This window comes from Pogoniulus pusillus, chromosome 15, assembly GCF_015220805.1.
Source record: "Pogoniulus pusillus isolate bPogPus1 chromosome 15, bPogPus1.pri, whole genome shotgun sequence".
In the NCBI taxonomy this organism is placed as follows: domain Eukaryota; kingdom Metazoa; phylum Chordata; class Aves; order Piciformes; family Lybiidae; genus Pogoniulus; species Pogoniulus pusillus.
In genome coordinates this window covers 18,155,237-18,169,424 of record NC_087278.1, presented here as the reverse complement: position 1 = coordinate 18,169,424, position 14,188 = coordinate 18,155,237, and the positions used below count along the sequence as shown (strand labels likewise).

Genomic DNA, 14,188 nt, shown 5'->3' with positions numbered 1-14,188 from the left:
ACTTAGAGAGGTGCTTTTGGAAGTCTTCTCATAACCTCAAGTAACCTGATGGAGCTAATATTTCCATTTTTTACAAGTGCTGCTTAAAAAGAAGAAAGCAGACGTGAATTTGGTGTATGAAGTGTGTGGGGATTTGGCTCGTTTGTATTTTATCTTCAACAGATATCGGCTGATATCTGAAGGAATTAGTTACAGATCTTTATCAGCTCTTACTGCTGGCAGCCTCTGCATTTGGAAACACTGAAGTGCCTCGCTTTTTCTTCTGAGAAATGTTAAGGATATCATTTTGCCTCTGCAGTAATTTCAAGTGCTAAAAATATATTTAAAAGCCTGATAATTTTAAGTCTGTCTGGTAGCTGCAATATGTATGTATGTTAGGGGAATGACTAACAGCCACCTCCTTCTTATCTTCCCGTCTACATTAAAGGGAATGTCTTGGAAGTCTTCTGTTAGTCAAAATAGTTTACAAATGAAGCTGAAATACTGCAGTCAACACCTGAATTTTGCTGCACCTCGGGGGCAAGAGGAAGAGCCCTTCCTATTTAAATCCACATCAAAGAGATCTTACACAAGCTGTCTGGAGCCAGGATGGTCGCTGCTTGCCATTCACACTTTTGCCAAGGAAGAATTGTTATTAAGGTTTCTTATGGTACAGGGGAAAACAAGAGGTAGTGGTCATCCTCCTTTGCACTTGTAGTGGCTTTTTCTGAGGTGCCTTTTTTTCCTTTGTCTTGCAGTCATGGTTACAGTTTAAGAATGCCTTTCAATAAAGACCAGGCTCTCAGGTCAGTGGGAACATGCATTCATTTGCAGTGTTGTTTTCCCTCCCCACTGGGTGATAAAGCTGTCCCATCTAATAGTCCACTATTGACATATAAAGAGACCTACTAACTGGGAAAGATTATGGAACTAGAGCTGGAAAGGGATTATAGCTTTCACCGACTTCCATACCATTTGTTTGCTGGGAACGAAGCACAGCCCTGTGCAAGGCTGTTTGAGACACCCCTCTCCTAGAGCATACCTTGCTCTTCTGTAGGAAAAACCTGACAACAGCCCCAATTCCCCACCCCAGAACCCCCCCCCACAAAGGCAAAGAACAAAAAACACTTCAGAAAAAGAGAGGGTAGGTGCAAAGGAGAACTATTTTCCCTTATCTTTGTTTTGAAGTGTGGCCATCACATTCTGCCATTCTTTAAGCCAGTTGCTGTATCATGAAATCAGACAGGTTGGAAAAGACCTCCAAGATCATCCAGTCCAAGCTAGCACCCAGCCCTGTGCAGTCAACTAGACCATGGCACTGAGTGCCTCAGCCAGGCTTTTCTGGAACACCTCCAGGGGTGGCCAGCCTGTACCTCCCCTTTAAAGGTTTGGATTTACTAACCATTCTGAGAGCAGTACGGTGTTTCATGCTCATCAGGAATCTGAAATGTATGTGGGAGCTTTACTTAAAAGTAAGCAGGCCTATTAAACAAAATAATTGCTGAGAATTTATACATAATCACAGGAATTTAACATGCAGTGTTAACTGCAGAGATTAGGGGGTTTTGTTCTGCATGTGAATTAGACCAGATCTTAAACTGTTTAAATGTGAAGGGTTTGTCAGGGTTAGATAGTCCTGTGGATTTCTTAAATAAATATTTATAGAGTCATAGAATTGTCAGGGATGGAAATGACCTCAAGGAGGGCTCTGCAGAAGGACCTGGACAGGCTGGATAGATGCCACAGCCCAGCATCGTGAGTTCTAGCAAGGCCAAGTGCAGGGTTCTGCACTTTGGCTACAACAACTCCAAGCAGTGCTATAGGCTGGGGACAGTGTCTGAGAGCAGCCAGGCAGGGAGGGACCTGGGGGTGCTGGTTGATAGCAACTGAACATGAGCCAGCAGTGTGTCCAGGATCGATGGCATCCTGGCCTAGACCAGGAGCAGTGTGGCCAGCAGGACCAGGTCAGTCCTTCTGCCCCTGTGCTCAGCACTGGTCAGACCACACCTTGAGTGCTGTGTCCAGTTCTGGGCTTCTCAATTCAAGAGAGATGTTGAGGGAAGGGGGTTGAGAGATGTTGAGGCTGGGGAGGGGCCTGGAGCACAGCCCTGTGAGGAGAGGCTGAGGGAGCTGGGGGTGTGCAGCCTGCAGAAGAGGAGGCTCAGGGCAGAGCTCATTGCTGGCTACAACTACCTGAAGGGAGGCTGTAGCCAGGTGGGGATGGGCTCTGCTGCCAGGCAAGCAGCAACAGAAGAAGGGGACACAGTCTTAAACTGTGCCAGGGCAGCTTTAGGCTGGGTGTTAGGAAGAAGTTCTTCATGAAAAGAGTGATTGGCATTGGAATGAGCTGCCCAGGGAGGTGGTGGAGTCGCCGTCCCTGGAGATGTTTAAAAGGAGGCTGGATGAGGCACTTGATGGTTTACTTAATTAAAAGTGTTGGGTGGTAGGTGGGACTGGGTGATCTCAAATGTCTTTTCCAGCCTGGTTGATTCTGTGAAGGATCAGTTAGCTCCCACCCCCATGCCTTGGGCAGGGACATCTCGCACTAAATCAGGTTGCTCAGAGCTTTGTCCAGCATGGCCTTAAAAACTTCCAGGGATTGGACTTCTGCCACCTCCCTGGGGAACCTACTCCAATGTCTCACCACCCTCATGGTAAAGAACTTCTTCCTAACACCTGTCTGAATCTACCCACTTCTAGTTTTGCTCCGTTCTCCCTAGTCCTGGCACTACCTGACATCCTAAAAAGTCCCTCAGCAGCTTTCCTGTAGGCCCCCATCAGATACTGGAAGGCCACAATAAGGTCTGCCTGGAGCCTTCTCCTCTCCAGACTGAGGAGCCCCAGCTCCCTCAGTCTGTCTCCGTAGGAGAGGTGCTGCAGCCATCCTGGCCCTTCTTGCCCAAAACAAACCCTCCCATCACTCTGAATGCCGTAAATAGACACTTTTCCTGGGCAACTCTTCCTTTGAGAAGCAAACACAGCTTTGTTTTCTGCTGCTGGCCGTGCTTCCAAGATGTGTTACACGCGTGCAGATTTGAACCTTTTAGGCCTGGGAGGTATTTGGAAGCAGAGATGTGAAGGCATTTTGCAACCAGATCATAGGTTGCTTCTAGTCTTTTAAGCTGGGCTGTTACTGCTGAGTGTTCATCTCTACTTTGTCTCCTCAGTTACCCTGCTCTGGTGTTCCTTCACACCAGCTCCTTGCTGGCACCTTGCATCTCCATAGGAGAAGGCTGGCAAGGATGTCAGTAGTTGTCCTGGCGAAAAGGGACTGGAGGGAGCTGCCCACCTTCCAGCGTGTACTCTGGCAACCAGCACCAGCGCAGGTCTCGGCGTTCTATACCGTTAGTGTGGTCGCTGGCTGATGGAGCCGCACAGCTGAAAAGAGTCAGCTTGAGGGGATGGGCTGTCGATGTGCATGTGTTTGAAAGCCGTTTGGATGCGGTGCTCGGGGGCATGGTTTAGGCTGAACCTTGTTGGGTGGGGTTGTCAGCTGGACTTGGTGATCTAACCTGAACGTTCCTGTGATTCTGTGTTAAAGAAACAACTCTGGCTTGTTATAAATGGAAATTCAGAAGCCACAAACTTAATGCATAGCAACTTCTAGTTGCCATGGTACTTGAAGTAATTTTCTGCAACGTTGAAATGCTTCCTGGGTGCCATCTTTGCTTTTAAGTAGTTGGTATTTAAGAAGGAAGTGGCTCGGGGAAGAAGTGATGGGAAACTTTTGGAATATCTGATGTGACAACCCATGAAGAAGTGTCAAGAAGATTCCATAGTATTCAACAATCCGTTTGAGGCTTGTTTATTTTGGTAATAAAAGCTTTTATGACACAACTTGAAAACACGGCATGCTGATGAGTTACTACAGGCTGGCCCCCAGCGCTGTGGAGTGAGGCAGCTCTCCAGTGAACAGGTGCGGATTCAGTTTGTCAAAACGTCCAGTCAGTAGATCGGATCAGTCTCCATCGCTCCTGTCCTGGTGCAGTCAGGTGCTTTGGCTGCTGTACCCTCGCTGTTCTGCACCCACAGTCTCTTGTCAGCTATTTTAATGTGTCTGTACCTCCTCTTTCTGCGACAATCAAAGCAGATTCTCCATCTGTCTTTCGAAAGACTTGAAACTTCTTCCAGAGCCCTGGTACCTTGCCTCGGTGTCGGAGCTGCTAAGCCTTAGGCTTGGGTCCCCCCTGTGGCAGTGAGCTGCACTACCTCTCCTTGCCTCCCCCGCCCCGCTGCCCTTACTTGCCTTTTCCCACCAGTTTCATGGGCACTTTTTGTTCTTCTCTAGTAAGATCTTCGATTTATCGTTTTAACAAGATAATAAGAAAGGATTCTGTCAGTTGCTAGCTGCTTTCTCTTACCCGTGTAAATAGCGTCCTGCAAAAGCCCCTGGAGTGCTGCATGACTTTGCAGAATTAGTGAAACCCAGGAAAGGGCAGGCCAAGAAGCTTTCCATAAATTAATTGATACAGAATTGTGTCTAAAGAGCTTTCATGCCGAGCCTTGCTCTCTGATCCTTTAGCTGCATGGCATAAAAACATTGTTCAAAGTGTGTCACAAACAGGAAGATTTTTTTTTTGTAGAATATTTTCTATTTTAAATCAATAACCTCTGTCTTTAGAGAGCTGAATACTGAACCAAACCTGGCAATTTAACTCAGAATGATCAGGTTTAGAGTTAAATTGTCTCTCCACAAGGGTCTGACTACGCTACCATGTAGATGCTGAAACTCTAGCTGTCTTTGTGGAACAAGCCCTGCAGCTTAGAGGTCCAAAGGCTTGCCCCTGTGTTCAGCTAGAGGTAGTGTTCACTCTTACTAGAGAACTATCAGGACAGGTGTGCAGTAACTAATATTGTAGGAGTAAAAGGAAGGTTGCATCAGGTGGGGTCTTTTGGTGTTGGTAGTAACGATCATCATTCTGTGTAGTTGCTGAAAACAATAGGCTGCTAAACAAGGTATGTAGGTGTTTTGAATGACATCAGCATAGGGCATAACCGGACAGCAGTGCTCTTAACCCCTTTGAAGACCTGGGCAGAGCTAGCTAAAGGGCAAAGCTGAAACTGAAGTACAGCTTTATCCCTGCTGCTGACCACACTAGAGCAATAGGTGGTTACTTCGAATCATAAGATCATAGAATTGTTTCAGTTGGAAAAGACATCTAAGATCACTGAGTCAACTGTCAACCTCAGACCGCCGTGGCCATTAAACCGCGTCCTGAGCTGCAGTGTCCACACGTCTCGTGAACACTTCCAGGAACAGTGACTCCACCACCTCCTCGGGCAACATATGCCAATACCTGACCACGCTTTCAGTAAAGAAAGTTTTCCTGATAGCCAATCTAAACCTCCTCTGGCAGAGCTTCAGGCTGTTTGCTCTTGTTCTATCAGCTAGTACTGGAGGGAAGAGACTAACCTGCACCTCACTACAACTTCCTTTTAGGTAGAGAGCAGTGAGGTCTCCCCTCAGCCTCCTCTTCTCCAGACTAAACGATCCCAGTTGCCTGAGCCACTCCTCATTACTAGAAAACTCTTTGTGTACCAGAAAGGTTTTAAGCAACTTCTTCTCAAAACCTCCGGGAGACTGCTCCTGTATCTGGGATGCTGTGGGCTGTACACAGCTCTGAGTGTCTATTGTTAGGTACAAATAGGACAGTACAAGTTTGTGTATCTGACACCTCTGTGTTGGGTTATTTAGCTGAGAAGTTATTTGGGAACAAATCAGAAAACCAACAGTGAAAGCTGCCTGCTGAAGAATGCAGGCAGTTGTGGTGAGAACCAGCATGTTTATGTTTGGGTTCTCAGTCTGTTGCTCCACCAGCCGAGGAGCTCTGCCCTGGTTTCAGAGCCAGCAATAAATCACATCACCTCAGACAGCTGGTGAGCCTCTGAAATGCGCCCAGATTCGTCCGTGTCTGTCAGCAGGCAGCGCAGCTTCAGTCGCTTTCTGCTCGGCGAAGGTGCCGTAACTGAGCACCAGGGTGGATGAAGCTGAGCAGTGCATTCAGCCCGCCAGCAAACTGCGGGAACCTCCACATCAGCAACACTCAAGTCGTCACTGCGAACGGGATGGTGTTTCGAGTTGGGATTCTTGTGGGACTTCATCTTTCATCTCCAGGCACCTCGTAAGGGAGACCTGTGCTAACACACTGTAGTGTAGCAACTCCTGGGCTGCCTTTTGAAGAGTGAGCTTGCACACCGAGCACAGGGAACCCACAGTGAGCCGCAGAACTTGATGGGTTTGGAGATTTCTTCACAATGCCTCAGCTCTGGTTGCACTTTAAACTCCCTCTGCAGAACCTCACTAGTGATTCCTGCTCTTTGTAGTTTCACCTCTGCTGCTTCAGGTACCTCTTACGGTGCCAGCTCTAGGGAAGGACACGCATGGCTGTTCAGGACATACGTGGCTGTTCGGTGCTGTTGTTGGTGAAGCTCCTGATTCCAAGTGCATTTGACAGCTCCTTCGTTCCCTCGTTAGCAGTCTGTAGTTGCCATTGCTTCCTGCTCAATTTTAAATGCTTCTGTATTTTTTTTAAACAAGATTGCTTTGTTTTGGAAAGCAGAACTCTTAATCTCATTCATGTAGTTTCTCTAATATCAGATGCTTCTAAAAGATGCTGCTGCTCAAGAAGCTTCTTGTGATGAGAATTTATCTGTTTGTCCCTTGTTCTTCCTCACCAGCAGGTATCAGTGATGAAAAACAACTGAAAACTGTGAGACTTTGTTGCTACCATGGTGACACCATATCAGGCAGTAGATTTACTTAAAGAAATGTCAGCTGGGATGTTAAGTCCCATGAGTTCAGTATAGCAGCTGTCTAGAAACTGCAAATCTCATTGTCTTAACAGCTGAATGTATAATATTCTCATTAGGAGGAGTATTCTTTACTGAAGTGGCTTGCAATGCTAAGTGCAGCGAGTGTGTGATTGTGTGGCTGCTTCAAAAACACGCCGAAACCTTTCGGTTCGGGAGGGGAGGAATCTCTTCACATCAGCATCAGAGTCCTCATCAGCTGCAGGCTTCTGTTTGCTTCCTCTCTTTGGATCCCCGTGGCCTTCGTGTGTACCTTTGTATGAGCAGATGTCTGGCTCTGCATCACCTGTAGGTGTTCTACCTGGCTTTCAAAGCAAGAACGGTGCCTTGAGGAGGCTGCTACCGGTGCCTTCAGGCTGCCATCTTGCACTCCTTCCATAGGGAGAAAGACCTTGTGACTGTCTTCAGCTTGGGTGCCAGATTGTTTTTTTCCTGAGGTCATGCACGAAAAAAAAAAGTCAAAGATTGCTTTATGTGAGAAATGAGGTGGGAGTGGTGTTTGTGAAGGGTAGTAGAATTTATTCCTCATGTCAGTAGTAAATACAGTCTCTGAAGTGGTGTGTGAGGAGTCAGTCTCAATGTGTGACATGAGAAGCAGTGTTGGATGTAGCCCGAGAAAGCAGCTACCTTTTAAAACAAAGTGTTTAATTTTCAGATTTCTTTTCCTTGCAGTTGTCCAGTTTTGTTCTGTGGTGCCTGTGTTAATGAAGCAGTACCTCTGTCAAGAAGTTAAAGGCATGTTTGTCTGTGGGCCACTGCCAACCCAACATGCCCACTTGTGTCAGGGTGGCTTGTTTGTGGTTCTCCTATTGCCACAGGGGCCTCCACTCTCAAAAAAACATCAGGGGAGGAACCTCAAGCCCCTGGTTGCTGAGGAGAGTGAGAGTAGTTACCTAAGCAGTGCAGATGAAGAAAGTAGTTTGAGTGTTCCTACAGTGATGGCTGCCTTGGGGAAAGAACTCTGAAGCAGGTTATTGGTAGTTGTAGGGCAGACCAAGCCTTTCTCCACAGCAGGGAAACTTACTGACAAGTCATGTCTATTTTGGTGACAGCTGTCAGCTAAAAGAGAATGTTGGTATTTCTCTAAGATCAAATTCTCCCATTGGGTACTGTCCAGTAAGCATTCTCTGTTGGAAGATCACTTCCAAGCCTATCTGCAATTGACTTCTAAAAGTCAATTAATTTGCTTGTGAGTTCTGTAGTAATAATAATAGTAATAATTCAATAATTCTCGTGTCTTTGCTGGAGGACAGTCACAAGATCAGTATTGTTTCTTGCCAGCAGTTGAGCACCCTGGGTAGGATTTGTATCTGACTCGTAGAGGTTGCTGTACAGTTGAGTTGTCTTATTGTGAGGGTGCTGCATAGGTGCATCTTTTATCTTTAAGTCTTTTGTTGGACATCTGAGAATAGAGCAATATGTGCTGGAAGTTTCTGCTGTAGGATTGCTGCCTGAAGTACAGAGTAGTCCTGTCACTAATCCTGAGGGTTAGCCAGCTTCTTTTTCCAGGGTCCATTTAGGCACCTCTGTTTGTGTGTGGCTGTTGATTGAATGTTGGTTGTGTAATCTCTGAGAGTTGTAGCTGTTTAATTCTTGCCTGGCATGCAAAATCCTTCAGGATCTGTTTTCTATGTGTAACTGGGGGGAATGGAAAAAGAAGGCCTATTATTAAATAAAAAGAAGCCCTAATACTAAAAACAGAGAGTGTGCCTGTTGGGGATGAGATGTGCCAGTGGTTTAATCACTGCTGCGACTCTCGGCTTAGGAAAGCCACTTGTCCCCAGTCCAATTTACTGGAGTGGGAACCTGTGAAACATGATCAGTGCCCATTAGACCCTTGTTAAAAGCACTGGTGGATTTCAGAATGTGCAGATCCCTGCTTTCCTCACCAGCCACCTCAAGTCTGTGGTAGAAAATAGCGACGTGGTTCTAAGTTTTGTGTGTGTAGTGTATTAAGCAAGAATAATCAGGTGCACATGTGGAGCTGCATCCAGAGAGTGCAGGCTTTCCAAGATAGCAAAACTGATGGAAGCTGTTTTGAGAGTTGGGGGAAAAACAACCCATAGGAAGAGGTCACTTAGTTTGCAGAAGATGCAGCTGAAAGGGAACTGAGCTCCAGAAATACCTTAAAAGCCACAGTGAAGTGGGAGTAATTGCTTTTCCTTGTCTCTGGTAGTTAATAATAGTCGTAAGCTGGAGCTGGGGGAAAACAGTCTAAAAGCCCTAAGGAGGGACCAGAATGGCAGCGTGTATCTGCGTGCATTCATAATGCTAACAGCCCTTGAATTCTTGTTTGGTTTACTAAGCATGTGATGGAAGTACTAAAATACCTAGCTATAGCCTGGGTGTATTGGCTAGATTCATGTCAGATAAAGTACTGGTCCTTGGCTGGGCTCCTTTGTTTTCCTGGATCAGTGTAAGTGTGCATCTCGAACATACCACTTGGTTTCTGGAACAAGAAACACGTATTCCGAGTAAAAAGCATCTTAGCACTGGGAGCACATTTGTGACACTCCCAGGATATGGCAGCAGCTGTGCCATCTGGTACCTGTTCAGTGGCTGTTCAAGGCTGGAACTAGTGCATCTTACTTAAAGGCTGCGGTGTACTGCCTGGCACGTTCAGGAATCGGCTTTGCTTTGCATCCTGGAGCAAGTGCTTCTGGGGAGCCAACTTTCTGATGTTTCCTCCGTGTAGCTGATGACACAGTTCTTACCTGTAAGTGCTCCTCCTGCAGGAAAGTTAGTGTTTGTCTCTTGGAATTAATGCTCTTTTCCTTAACTCATACCTGTGTAGCTGTGGTTGTTTCCTACCCAAGTGTTGCTTTCTGTGGCACAATTCTTGATTCAGTTCTTCACCTCACCTACAATTAGTACTCTGTAATTATACTTATAATTTATTTTAATTTATTCTTAAAATACATCTATATTTATAGCTAATACATTCACCTTGCTGTGGTGCAAGGTAGGGATGTTGCAGATGACACTAATTTGAGCAGGAATGTTGATCTTCTTGAGGGTAGGGAGGCTCTACAGAAGGATCTGGGCAGGTTGCCTCTCTGGACCGATGTCCAGTTTTATGTGTTTGAACAAGGCCACGTGCTGGATCCTGCACTTGGGTCACAGCAGCCCCATGCACCTCTGCAGATTTTGGGACAGAGTGGCTGGAAAGCTGCCTGGCAGAAAAGGATCTATAGGTGCTGTTTGACAGCTGCCTGGAAAAGAGCCAGCAGTGTGCTCGGCAACATCTTGGTCTGCGTCAGAAACTGTTGAGCAGGAGTAGGGAAGCGATCGTGCCCCTGTACTCAACACAACTGTGTGTTGAGCAGGAGTAGGGAAGTGATTGTGCCCCTGTACTCAACACAACTGTGTGTTGAGCAGGAGTAGGGAAGTGATCGTGCCCCTGTACTCGACATTGCACCTTGGATACTGTGTTCAGTTTTGGCCACTGCAGTATAAGAGAGACACTGAGGTGCTCGAGTGTGTCCAGAGAAGAGCAACAAAGATGGAGAGGGGTCTGGACAACAGGCCTTGCAGGAAGGGAGATGGAATTGTTTAGTCTGGAGAAGAAAAGGTTTTGTTCTGAGAGGAAGTTGTATAAGGTGGGAGCTGATCTCTTCTTTCAGGTAACTAGTGATAGGACAAGAGGCAATGGCTTCAAGTTGCACCAGGGGAGGCTTAGATTGGGTATTGGGAAAAAAGTTTTTATTGATAAGCAGTCAATCGTTGGAACATGCTGCCCAGGGAGGTGGTGGAGTCACCATCCCTGGAGTCATTTAAAAAGCATGTAGACTTGGCACTTTGAGACATGGTTTGGTGGCCATGGTAGTGTTGGGTTGACGGTTAGACCTGATGTTAGAGGTCTTTCCCAACCCTAGTGATTCTATGACACAAGCCCATGCAGTTTTAAAGCATGTTCTATAGGATCCATCACATCTTTACCTGTTTTGTTTGACTTCTAAGTTTGATTTGAAGTCTGAAGTGCTATTAGTAACTGAACTTAGTGTTAGAGTATGGAAATATTCCTGTTGGAAATGACAGATTATATTTCTTCTTGGTGAAACTGGTGAATTGGGAGTGCAGATTCTTTGCTATGGCCTGCACATTGATCAGACATCCTACTTTTTACCAGGTGGGAAGTAAGAAAGCCCCACAAGCATCAGTTTGCTCTCATAAAGAATTATATATTAGTTTCAAAACAACGCTAGTGTGTTCCCTAAATGCATATTCAGGAGAAGGAAGTTTACTGTAATCTTTGCTCTTCTCTTTTATTATTACACTGGTACCCATGTTTCTATGGTGAAAGAACATTAAGGTTGCCTTAGGGATGTTTGGTCCAAGTGCTGTATTTCATATCTCAGTGTTAATTGCCTGTAAATGGAGTTGGTTACTTGTTTGAATCAATGGCCATCTAGGGTGTAACTTCAGAATGGCTGTACTAGGGAGAGCAAAGAGATCTTTGGGTAACAAGCACGTAAGAGCTTCAGGAGATAACAAAAGTAAGGTAACTGTGCCTTGGTGTTTGTCAGTACTGTGTTCTGCATGTGAATGTGGGCTTTGCTCCCCGGAGCACCTTTCAATAAGGAGGTCCAGAATTGTTAGTGATCCCACCTGTTTCTGTTGTTAAGCAGCATTTGCCATTCAGTAAAGTTACTACTAACATTGCCACTTCTTGCACCTTTGGAATTGACAAATGCTTCCTGTGCAGGAGGAGTTTTGGGTATCACTTTTAGTGTCACTTGTGAATTCAGCTTTCTGGTTAATCTGCAGCACTCGCAGTGCCTGTCTGTTCCCTGCTCTGTAGGCTTGAATTTCGAGTTGAACCTCATATCTTTTGCACCATTCCGTGTTTCTAATTGCCCATTACAGACACCCTGAGTACGTGTTTGGAGCTGAGGGACCAGACTGGATCCCCCTGCCCCATGTGGGTTAATGATGATTAAAAGGGTTGGTCTAGATGACCTTTAAAGCTCCCTTCCAGGCCAGTGCATTTTGTGATCCTGTGATATGATTGCTTAGTGTTACTAATTCCTCTGGCAAGTTTGCCCTTTTGACTGCCACTGATGTGACACCTGTTGAGCACCAGCGGGTAGATCTCCAGACCTCTCCTGAGAGAGGACATCTGATTCAAGCCTGATCTTTGTGCTTCTCTTTCCTGTAAGAATCACTTTGCAATTAATGTGCTTGCTTTCAGTTGCTGTCTTGTATCTCAGATGCAGGCTATCGTGGCTGTTCTTGGCAACTCTCTTCAATCTCATGTTTTCCTGTCTTGAATAATTCCACATCAATTGCAAAATTATGCCTCTGCTGTTCATTTCTTTTTCAGATAACTTATGAATATCTTGGGCATAATGGGTTCTTGTGTTTTGTGCCTTCTGACTTGTGCTTAGAGGACTCTTCTTTTTATTTCATTGCAATTAGGCTTTTTTAAGAGATCTAAATGAGTTATTTTGAGATAAGCATATGGATGTGATTAGCGTGATTCCATTCCACTGTGTAGGCTTTCCCTTGCAGAGGTGATGTTGGCTTTTGCAGTATACCATGAATATATTTGAATATGTATGTATTCAAATGTCTGTTAATTATGTTCTTCATTATACCACCTGATAAACAGTGCAGAAGCTGAACCTGAAAAAAGCCAGAGTGTTCTGCAGCACACAGCACCATCATTTGTCATCTTCATTCTGCCAACAGAAAAGTCAGTTTGCATGAGGGTGATGTCCTTGTCTCATACCACTTACTTGGTTCCTTATTTCCTCAGAATTATTAAATAAATACTGATTTATCCTGGCCATTTACATACATCAGCTCTGTGAAAGGCATCCTTTGTGCTGGCACTGCATTGGCATAAAACTCCCCTGCCTGTAAAGAAACACTTTGACACCTTTCAGAAGGTCCCGGTGCCTTCTGAACGTGGCTAGCTTTTGCTTTGGTTTTGCCTGTTTGCAGAGCTCCTTTTGCATCTTCAGTCCAGAAGATACTTTTCTCCTGTTGGGGAAGGTCTCTGATTTTGGTGTTCTGTGGCAGAGGCAGTTTTTCATGGCCTGTTCAATTGTGGCTTTACATGTTTGGTTTCTGTGCTTGGATGTTAGTTCCACATTTTGAAAGGTCTGTTTTCTTGCAGCTTTTGTTTAGTGGCTTTTATGTTTGAAGGATTACAAGTGGATAAGAGTTGGCTTGATGTGTTTCCCCAGCAGCTCCTCTGCCTGTCCCTCGCCTCCCTGCTTGCTGCCAGCTGAAATGCAAGGTTCTTGGCTTTCTGGTAGATGGCAGCATTTGCTGCCTGTTCTCTGCCTGTCCGGAGCCGTGCTGGGCGAGCCGGATGCATACGAGCTAATATAGGAATAGCAAGTTAAAGCAAGGGGAGGGAGCGCTGCCGGAGGTGTGATACTGACTGTGGTGGTGTGTGTGCCTTTCTCCTTTTGGAAACCTTAGTGTTGCTTGCTCTGAGAAGTGATTTTTCTTGTTCATACCCTGCTTTGTGTGGTAGCTTTTGGAGGAGAGTGAGTAGGGAAGCCTCTGAGTAAGAGATAATGCTAGTCTCTTGCACAGGTCTGAGCAGCGACTGCAGCACACACATACCCTGGACACAGCACCTATGAATTCTGCATGGTTAGGATTAAACTCAGGCAAGGCTTTGAATGAGAGCACAAAGACCAGGATTCCTTCAGAAAGAAATCCATCATTACTGGTGCCTTGCTGTAATAGCAGGAATTATCCAGGCTGTTTAGCCAGCTGGCATTTTCAGTCTTTTATTTCAAGCTCTCAGTGTTTCTTCCTCTTTGCAAACATGTTACAAGAACACATTCAATGTCCACTCTAATTCCTTACTTTGACATAAGCTTAGAAGTGGATTAGGAGGGCAAAAAAGTAATGGAGTAGAATTTAATGGTGCATGAATGAGGGTGGCATGGGAAAAGTAGGTATGTCAAGGGTAAATAGAATTGCAATGTGCAGTGATTTTGTCCTTCCTACAGAAACAAGCATGCTTGGCTTCATTAGGTAGCTGTTCTTTAAGCCAGTTGGTGTATCATAGAATCAAACAGGTTGAAGAGACCTCCAAGCTCATCCAGTCCAACCTGTCACCCAGCCCTAGCCAACCAACCAGACCATGGCACTAAGTGCCTCATCCAGGCTTTGCTTGTGTGTGAGGAAAAGTGGAGAAGTGTTTTTGACTGTTGCCTTTTATGTCCTTGTTTCAGTGTTACGGGAAGGAATTAAAATAGTTCATTGCATTACAGAAGTGCTGACTTGTTTCTGAGTCAATTGAAAATATCTTCATTATGTTCTTCCTCTCAACAAAAGGTTGTGTTTTGTTTTGGGTTGGGTTTTTTTCCCTCAGTCACATCAAAGACACTTGAAAGTCATTAGATATATGTGGAACATTTCCTGAAGAATCTGT

At 45.4% G+C, this 14,188-nt stretch overlaps 1 protein-coding gene across 15 annotated transcripts in view; it reads left to right on the top strand.

Annotated features, from left to right (window-relative positions):
• The window catches only part of PLEKHA5 (pleckstrin homology domain containing A5), a 147,136-nt gene that overhangs the window by 28,504 nt on the left and 104,444 nt on the right, over window positions 1-14,188 (top strand). Inside the window, exon 4 of one of the 15 annotated variants that reach the window (XM_064155579.1) lies at window positions 428-742. The exons of the other annotated variants lie outside the window; for them this stretch is intronic. Within the exon in view, the coding sequence (XP_064011649.1) occupies window positions 428-473 (46 nt within the window). The 3' untranslated portion in view covers window positions 474-742. Of the gene's footprint in view, window positions 1-427; window positions 743-14,188 lie in introns of those variants that run through there. 15 annotated transcript variants of the gene reach the window in all.